Source organism: Manacus candei, unplaced genomic scaffold (genome assembly GCF_025592945.1).
Source record: "Manacus candei isolate 608988 ecotype Guabito, Panama unplaced genomic scaffold, ASM2559294v1 h1tg000039l, whole genome shotgun sequence".
Taxonomy (NCBI): Eukaryota; Metazoa; Chordata; class Aves; order Passeriformes; family Pipridae; genus Manacus; species Manacus candei.
Window position 1 is genome coordinate 2,069,451 of NW_026138087.1, and position 9,039 is coordinate 2,078,489.

The 9,039-nt window shown below is 50.3% G+C and overlaps 1 protein-coding gene across 1 annotated transcript; it reads left to right on the top strand.

Annotated features, from left to right (window-relative positions):
- Positions 1-1,505: 1,505 nt before the first annotated feature.
- Positions 1,506-8,189, top strand: PAQR3 (progestin and adipoQ receptor family member 3). Its single transcript, XM_051794489.1, has 7 exons — positions 1,506-1,799; positions 1,876-2,038; positions 2,794-2,949; positions 3,667-3,864; positions 5,270-5,360; positions 5,650-5,805; positions 6,181-8,189. Exons 1-6 carry the CDS (start codon positions 1,615-1,617, stop codon positions 5,790-5,792), a joined length of 936 nt encoding a protein of 311 aa, XP_051650449.1. The 5' UTR covers positions 1,506-1,614; the 3' UTR covers positions 5,793-5,805; positions 6,181-8,189.
- The last annotated feature ends 850 nt before the right edge of the window (positions 8,190-9,039 follow it).

Below are 9,039 nucleotides of genomic sequence, written 5' to 3' on the forward strand. Positions count from 1 at the left end.
GAGGTCAATTTAGGTCAAAGCTATCTCGCACAGATGGCTAATTTCAATCCCATACACATACAACACAATTGTTCAATAAGCTCAAAATAAATAGTGGAAGTAATTCATTTAAAGCTGCCCTAATTGTTTCTCAATTTTCTCTATTAATTTGACCTATAGCACTTCTCCCATCAAAGCTTCAAAGCTTTAACTTAACAGCCAATTACAGCTTCTTTTAGAAAAAAAAAGTGCTGTCAGCTCTGATTGCTTCTGACTGAACCCTTTGAAGCGCTTGGGAATTGATTTAAATTGCACGGGGCCTAGAAACAAAGTGCTCTTTCCAGGTGTAGTGTTCTCAGAGAGCTAATGAGTCAAGGGACAATTAAGACTAATTAAGATTTTTAACTTGGTAGCAACTTTGCCCGCACCATTTGGCTTGAGGAAAGTGAGTTACCGCTGGAGTGAACAAGGAATCTCTTAGTGTGTCAGCAGGAGCTGGCAGGAGTGCACTCAGTTTTTCCCCAGCAGTGAGAGGTTACCAAATTAACGTGGCAACTGTGTTCTTACTCCTGCAAAAGCACCTCTCTGCAGAAACATCTATCATCTCCCTCATTCTCTTAGCAAGCATTGCACAGAGCAAAGCCAGTGGGACACCTTTTAGGAAAAAGATGGCCATCATATAGGGATCATTACTGTGAGCTTGGCACCACTACTCTGGTTCAGGGATTTTAACTGCCAAGTACACTAGGTTGGCCAAAACAGGGCCAATTCCTGTCATTATGGATATTAAACCCCCATCATTCTTACCTTTTACTTCACATTACACACCTCTGCCATGGGAAAATCCTTCCCACTCGTCACACCACTTGGTTTAACGAGACAGAAAACCTTGGCAGAGTTCTGCACGGCACAGGACCTGTGGGGAGGAGCAGGTGAACCACAGTTACCCTGTGGGGCACACTTGTTTGCAACTTCGAAAACAAGAGCCATAGTACACCTAGGGAATTACATCCTTCCCCCTACCCCTTTATTTTTTTAAATTAGGAAAAAAATATTAAAAGGAACTGGTAAATAACCCCCAACTGTTCTTACTGAGGCAATGCACTCCACTTGGATGAGTTGTCCTCATGACTAAAACTTTCTTGGTACCTCATGGGGTACACAGGGAAAACCCCAAAAAGGCAATAACATGATCACAATTAACTTCAGCTTGCTCTTGTATGGTTCAAGTGCAACTCCCGCTGGGAACGACAACCCTCAGCATCGTTTCACCTGACAGGTGCGTTCCTGGCCTCTCCTCACAAAGGTTTGCAGCCTCGAGCCTGAGGGGAACGGCTAACTGGCTCAAAGGCACAGCTCCGACATTCCGGGGGGCCCGGGGATCCCAGCAGGTCCTGAAGGTCTGAGGGATCCCGGAGGATCCCGGAGGATCCCGGGCGTCTGAGGGGCCCCGGGCGGCGCCGGCGGCTCTCGGGCGCCCCCTGGCGGCCGCTGTGGCGCCGCGCAAGGCGGAGCCGCGCGGTGACGCCATCGCTCGGCGCCGCGCGGTGACGCCATCACGGCCGATCCCGACCCCGCTCCCGGTCCCTGGCCCGTGAGGGGGGCGCGGGACGGGCCGATGCGGCGGCGGGCAGGATGCACCAGAAGCTGCTGCGCAGCGCGCACTACATCGAGCTGGGCAGCTACCAGTACTGGCCGGTGCTGGTGCCCCGCGGCATCCGGCTGTACACGTACGAGCAGATCCCGGTGTTCCTGAAGGACAACCCCTACATCACCGACGGATACCGCGCTTACCTGCCCTCCCGCCTCTGCATCAAGAGGTGAGCGCGCCCCGCGCCCCCCCCCCGGTTACCCGGTCCCCGCTCACCGCCTGTCCCGCGTTGTGTCTCCTCGCAGCCTCTTCATCCTCTCCAACGAGACCGTCAACATCTGGAGCCACCTGCTCGGCTTCCTGCTTTTCTTCACGCTGGGCATCTACGACTTGACGGCCGTGCTGCCCGCCGCCGGCGCCTCCCGCGAAGACTTCGTCATCTGCTCCGTCTGCCTCTTCTGCTTCCAGGTAGGCGCGGGCCGGGAGCGCCCCGGGGGTTAAAGCCCCTCGCACCGTGCGGGCACGGCGCCTTTGAACCGCACTGCTCTGCAAGGGACAAGTCGCGGTGGGTCGGTCGCATCTCCTTGCAATAAACCGGGGAGGACTGAACACAGCTGGCACAGGAGAGAGCCTGTGGAAAAACAAGGGCAGTGTCAGGGCTGTGTCTCAGAGCTTCAGCAGCTTGAGCTGTGTCTGATGTGGCTCCTAGACAGCATCAGGTGCTGCTGGAAAGGGCCTCCCACCGGGGCACGGGCATCAGCCATGGCCTGATGGTCAGGTAGGGCAGGAGGGCTGGTGTTCTGACTTCTGAGCTGGTCTGATCATGAGCTTCCATGTCAGATATGGACGTGGAAGCACAGCAGACTTCAGGTGTGTCACATGTGGCTGCTGAGGCTCCTGTGATGGACACTGGCCCTGCAAGAGCACAGAGCTGAAGGGCACTACGCGTCTTCTCTGCCAGTACAGGATGCCTGGGTACAGCCAGAAGTGGGGAAAACTCCCTCGCTGGCTAGAAAAGCACTGCTCTTGTGCTCCTCCCTCCTCCTACCAAGGGTCACAGAGGAACAAACGTTTCTTGAGGAAAGAATTTGATGCCAGCCTAGGAGCAAACACCCACACAAAGTGCCGGGGCCCAGGGGCCAGCTCGAGCTGCAGGGCTGAAGCCTGTGTGCTCCCTGTTGGTTTTTAAGGAATTAATCATCCTCATTTGAACCTCTGTGTAGGTCTGTATGCTTTGCTCAGTAGGATATCACCTGTTCTGCTGTCACCGCTCGGAGAAGACCAGCCGGCGATGGATGGCACTGGATTATGCAGGAATTTCCATTGGGATCCTGGGCTGCTACGTGTCAGGCGTGTTCTATGCCTTCTACTGCAGTAACGTGAGTCGGGAGCATTGTCCATGGAGCGCTTAGTTCTTGTGGTCCTGTTGTTGCTTTCATGCTGTAGGAAGGGGGCTTGTGGCAGGTGTCCAGGCAGAACTGGAGTGGGGAGAGAGGGGTGGGAACTGAAACATGTCCTTCTGGCCCCAGCAGAACTCTGCTGGCTGAAGGCACAGGCAAATGCAGGTTTTCCTTTCCAGCTGTCAACTGCACAAAACCTCAAGAAAATAAATTTCTCTGAAAGCAGGGAAACTTTACAGGTCCTACCTGTATCCAGTGCCTGAGGCTGATCATGGGATGGGTCCCACCACAGGCACTTCAAACAGCACTGCCCACAAGGTAGCTGCCAGGAGGCAGAAACAAGCTTGTTTTCTCTCCATCTAATAGAGGAGTGAAATGAGTTTCCTTCCAAGGCCTGCCATGTATACACTGTCAGGGAGCTGAACTGGGCTGCTGAGGCAGAGGTGCATTGACAGTGTTTGGGTGCAGGCACTGCTTGGAATAAAGGATGTGTTGTAGGTGCCCCGAGCAATACAGTCCCTTCTCCTCACTGCCAGCTGACCACTACAAGTCCCTGCACTCACACCCACCATGGTGCTTGCAGCAGGGACAGATTTGATCTATCACTGTGATCTGTCATTGAAACTTCCTGCCCAGAGTTGACTCTTACACAGGATAAGAAACCCACAGACTTGCCTTTGTTTCTCTTTCCCTCAGTACTGGCGCCAGGTGTATTTGATCACTGTGCTGGCCATGATCTTGGCAGTGTTTTTTGCTCAGATCCATCCTAGTTACCTCACACAGCAGTGGCACAGGCTGCGCTCCATCATCTTCTGCTCCGTGTCTGGCTATGGAATCATTCCCACCATCCACTGGGTTTGGCTCAATGGTGGCATTAGTGCATCCATTGTACAGGTAAGAAAAAAGAATGAAATAAGACTCCCTTTTGCTTTTCACTTGCCATCTTCCTTGGGTCCTCTTACACTCAGGGAAGCGACGGGGAAGCAGCAGGAGTTAAAATTCCTTCAGGTACAGAATTCTTTTGGTCGGTACGATCCAAATGCAAACACTTCGATATGTGATCGGGGTAGACAGGTTGTATAGGTTCAGCCTGCTGTACTGCCTTAGACCTGCATGGTGAGAAGGAAGCTGGAAGGAGGTGTGTCCCTACCTGGGGAGGGAGCAGCCGAGGGGAGCAGACCACACCCTTGTTCCACCGGGCCAAGGCCAGGAGCTGAGGTGGCTGTGGAGCAGGAAGCAATCTGTCAGGCTGCATTAGTGCTCGGGGTTGGCCACCTCCACAGGGCAACCAGGAGACACTGATGGGGTGATTATTTGCTTCCTCTTCAATTCCCTGGGTTGACAGCAGAAATCAGCATTTGCCTGCTCAGCCCTCTGTCTCTTACGCAATCCTCATCTAGTAGCACTGTGACATTATGGAACTCTTGCCCTGTTCAGGTTTCTCCACTTGGAATTACCCATTGAAACCAGAGGCCCAGTACAGCTAAAGGCAGTGCAGTGTGCCCCAGTATGAAACCCCTGAAATCACTGCCATTATTCAGCAACCTGATGGCGCTGAAGGAAACAGTTCCTTTTCATAGTGAGCAGAAACTGCATGGTCTTAGGCTGGCCTGGATGGAGGGCGGTCCCTGGGGTGATGGTTTAGCCCAGTCCAGAGCTGCTGTGGAATGTGGCAGAGCACCATTTGGGAATACACATGTGGCCTTCAGACAAGGCATTTCACACCAGCATTCTAAAAATCAGATCCACAGCAGCTGTCTGCCCCTGTCTTCCCTGCTTTGTTTCCCCTGGGATAGCAGGATGACACCTGTGGTACACGCTGTGTTCCCACTCTTCACAGAAATGCCCCACTTAGGTAACAAAACTTTCTGCTAAGGAAAACCCACCTGATGCCTGGGTTTCTGGTTATTCAGCAGTCCTGTGGCCTTGGGTGCAGCAGCCACAGTTACAGTGGGTAAGTGGGATGTGCAGTGCAGTCTCCCTCACCCCGACTGTTCTGTGTGGGGTCAGGGTGGTGGCAGATGGCCTTTCACTGACAAGTGCCATGTCTGCTGCAGGCTGCATGGGAACACTGAGTACCTTGTGTGTAGAAGCAGAAAGGTCAGAATAAAACAAGTTTATTCCCATTCAGGCTTTCTCAGAGTTGGGCATTTGTTTCCCTGTTGGATCTGTCCACAGCTGACATAGGCAGTGAAGGAAGATTCAGGGTTTTCATGCTGTTTTCTTCTTTATATTCAGGGACTTTCTTTTTCTGGTTTTGCTTTCTAACAGAATAGGAGAGCTTCCTTTTCTTTTGCAGGAGTTTGCTCCGCGGGTAGTTGTCATGTACTTCATCGCTGCTGTAGCTTTTCTCTTCTATATTTCCAAAGTTCCAGAAAGATACTTCCCAGGTAGGAAATTCTGTTCTGGGTGGGTTTTTTTTCCTGCAGTGTCACAGTCCTTGCTGTGGGTGAACTTCCTGGGAGAGAGCAGGCTGACCATGTTCCCATGCAAAGAAAAATGGTGCACGTGTTTGCATCAGAAGAGGCAGACAGCTTCCATGGAGTTCGTTAAAGAACTTGCCCCGCCTCCCCCCAAGTGCAGGGTGTGCAGGAGCTCTGCAGGAGGCTGATTGCTAACTGCACTGCACTCGCTGTTGCTGAATTTCACAGCTTAACCCCTCGCCCTTGTTGCCCACAGGCCAGCTGAACTACCTCGGCTCGAGCCACCAGGTGTGGCACATCCTGGCAGTGGTGATGCTGTACTGGTGGCACCAGTCCACAGTGTACATCATGCAATACCGACACAGCAAGCCCTGCCCCGAGTACGGCGTGGACTTGTGAGCAAAGGTACAGCCTCGGGCAGTGGGACAGTCTAACAACCACAGGCTGAAATGATCCTGGGTTTAAGCGCAGCTCACTTCCCCAGAGCAGGTGCTGACTGGTGCAATGCTTCCTGTAAAGAAAAAGCAGGGATCTGATGCCAGGCACTCTGCTGCACTGGATGAGGCTCTGTGGAGCTCCCGGGTCCTTGAGCAGTTCTAGAGCAGGCTGGACTAAGCCCTGCCAGATCCCTTCTAGGTCTGTGTCACAATTTTAATAGTCTCAAGACATCGTTAGTCTTTGTCCCTAAGTAGCCTTTTCCTGGATTTTGTGGAAATCAAAGGAGTTGCTGATTTCATGTGCCCAGTAAGTGATTCACCTTGTTTCCCTGCTCTATTTCCAAGGCAACAGTGGGATTTCTGTCTCTGAGGGGCTGGACTTCACATAACAAGCTGTGCTATGGACTGAAGCACTGAGGCAGTTCCTTTCCTGACTCCTGGATTGTTACCCTCTTGCTGGGACAGAGCATTGCCATGAGCTCTGATAAACCCAACAGCATTGCCTGGGATCTGGGAGACGTTTCCTTCTCAGCCATTTGCTGTTCTGCAGTCAAGTACCAGACAGGTTTTCCTCGAGCAGGACAGTGGGAAGGTGGGCTGTCCAGCTTGGCATGCAGATCTCGGTAGGACTTTTTGTTGCCTGGCAAAGACAAACAGCAGAAGTGAGTACCCCTGGCTGAGCCAACAGGTGTGGACACCGAGATTTTGGGTGTTGTTCAGGTGCATAATTAGGAGGATGCTCCTGACAGTGTGCCTGTAAAACCATGGGAACTCTGGGACCCAGTCCTGCATCTGAAACACAGCTCTGTGGTCTGTGCATCCTTCTGCCTTTGCCCAAAAGGCACTCTTGTGCTTTAGCATTGGTACAGGAACACGTAAACTGGAATGCAGTGGATTTGTGTCCTCTTCTGGACAAGCTCTTTCCCTTTTTCTGGAAGTTAAGATCACATCCAGCACAGCTAGATCTTCACTGCAGATCTTACAAATTGCCTCCAATAGGGTCAGTGCCATTGCTTGAAGAAACTTCTCTAGATCCCTTCAGTATTGTGAAATATTCCAGGAGAGGCACTAAGCCTGTGTGCCCATGTTTGTTGCTGTCTTGCAATCAGTGGACTTGCCTGAGTAGTGAACCTGCTGGGGATGCAAATCTCTGACCTTTGGCTTTTCCATGTATGAAAGGTTATACTGCACTTGCAGTTACCCAAAAGGACTTGCTGCCATAATCCTGCCACAGTGAAAAGGCTTCCTGGAGTTTCAGGATCTGCTGTGGAACCATCGCATATAAACTCCACACCCAGGAACCATTAAATGCACAAGTTATTGGGTAGCTGTAGCTCAGCATGATTAACCTCCAGGGGTGCCGGTCTTTCCAACAGGATTGAAATCCTTTGGATTTTTGGGCTAGAGGCAACATTTTTAAGTGATTTGTATATAGCAGCTGTGCCTATGTTGACAGTTCAGTCAGGCAGCAGTACCTGTTGCTGCTGCTGCACTTGCCCAAGTGTCAGCATTATCCATTTGGAGGCTGCTCCACATGCACCATGATGCCATTAGGACTAATCCCAAGTGGCTCTGTCCCCATAGTTGGAGGGGACAGGCTGGCTCTGTGTGGGGCCCTCCTCGGGGTGGGCAGTCTCTGTGAGTCCCCCAAAGCTCCCTCTGCCTGGGCTAAATGAGCTCTGCTCCTCAGCCTTTCTGGTCAGGGTGTGCCAAGAACACACAGAGTAGCAATGGAAGCTCACGGACAGGCACCTGAACAATCCCTGGGGATGGAGAAGGCAGGATACAAACTCCTGGAGCTTACAGACAGGCACTTGAACTCCTTGGCAATGGAGAAGGCAGGACACAAGCTCCTCCTAGTGTGATGGCAGGGGATGCTTCTGTTCAGCTCAGAGGGCTGTTTTGGTGCTTTTTTATTGTTTTGGTTTTTTAACCCCAGAAACAAGCGTTGGCAAGAACTGAGTCCACATTTACAGTTCAGCTCCTGGACCTTAAGCCTTCCAGTGTAAACACTGATTTTATATTTTTTTTTAACTTGACAACCAAGCAAGTTTCAAGTGCACTAATTACTACTACTGAAGCCTGACAAGGAACCTGCAAGTACAGAAGTAATTTCCAGTGTTATGTGTACAATAATATCTGAAGAATGTGTCTGTGCTCTGAAATCATACTGACTTTAGAGTTTACTAATGTAATTTTTTTATGGAAACTCTTAACTACTCTATCAGTTTTCACTGGATAAGGAAACTGACTGCCAAGCTGTGCATTTTTACTACCCTGACAAAATTTATCAGGCTGCATGATGGTCTTCTATGTACATAGTGAACCTGTAAATAAAGTCCAGGTCATTGGCGGTTTCCTTGGAGTAACATCACTTGTGCATCTCACACAGCAAAACAACAGATGTGAGTGGCTCAGCCATGGCACTTGTGCCACGCCTTGGGGGTTAACTACACAGAGAGACTGTCTCTGGAATTTTGGGGGAGCATCTCTAGACGAATCTGCTGATAAACTCAGGTTTACAACCTACTGCCACTACTGTTTACTAACCAAGCCCTGCTGCTGCTTCATCTGTTTCTTGACCATTTCCATTCTTATTTCAGCTCAACTGAGTAAAATCAGTACAAGTAGCATTCAAAAAACCTGCTTGAGTAAACTACCGCTAGCAGGGGGTCAAGCCACATAAAAGTTCTATCTAGAAGTGCAGAGCCAAGTCCACAGCAGTGGCACTGGGAGCCACACACAACCTGTCTGCAGGAAGGCTTTAAAGAGTAACACTGAACCTAAGGAATTCAAAATAGCACGTGATCCACACGTTTTTAACCAGTTGGACAAAGCAAGATGAATGAGCAGCAAACACAAGTATTTTAAAACACTTTAAAGACATTGACACCACAGAATCACTCAGCAGAAACAGCACTGCTTATGAGTAAATCAAAGCCTAAACACAAATACCTCACAATGCAGAGTTCAAGGAGACCTGCAAAGGCACTGTTACCAGGTTTGTTTATTTAACAACTCCAAGGATTTTATGACATACATCAGCCTCACAAAAAAGTTAAAAGTTCTCTGTTTAGTGGTACACAAAAAAGCTTTAGAAACTTGAAGTCTAACAAGAAATGGAGGTGTATTTCAAGAAAGTGCACTTCAAAGCTGAATGCCAGCAATTTTAAAGTAGTTTTTATGCTCTTTAGTACTAGGTGATGCCT

Coding starts and splice junctions, on each gene's coding strand:
- PAQR3 (XM_051794489.1), top strand. CDS start 1,615: ATGCACCAGAAGCTGCTGCGCAGCGCGCACTACATCGAGCTGGGCAGC. Junction 1,800..1,875: donor TCCCGCCTCTGCATCAAGAG/GTGAGCGCGCCC, acceptor GTCTCCTCGCAG/CCTCTTCATCCTCTCCAACG. Junction 2,950..3,666: donor ATGCCTTCTACTGCAGTAAC/GTGAGTCGGGAG, acceptor TCTTTCCCTCAG/TACTGGCGCCAGGTGTATTT.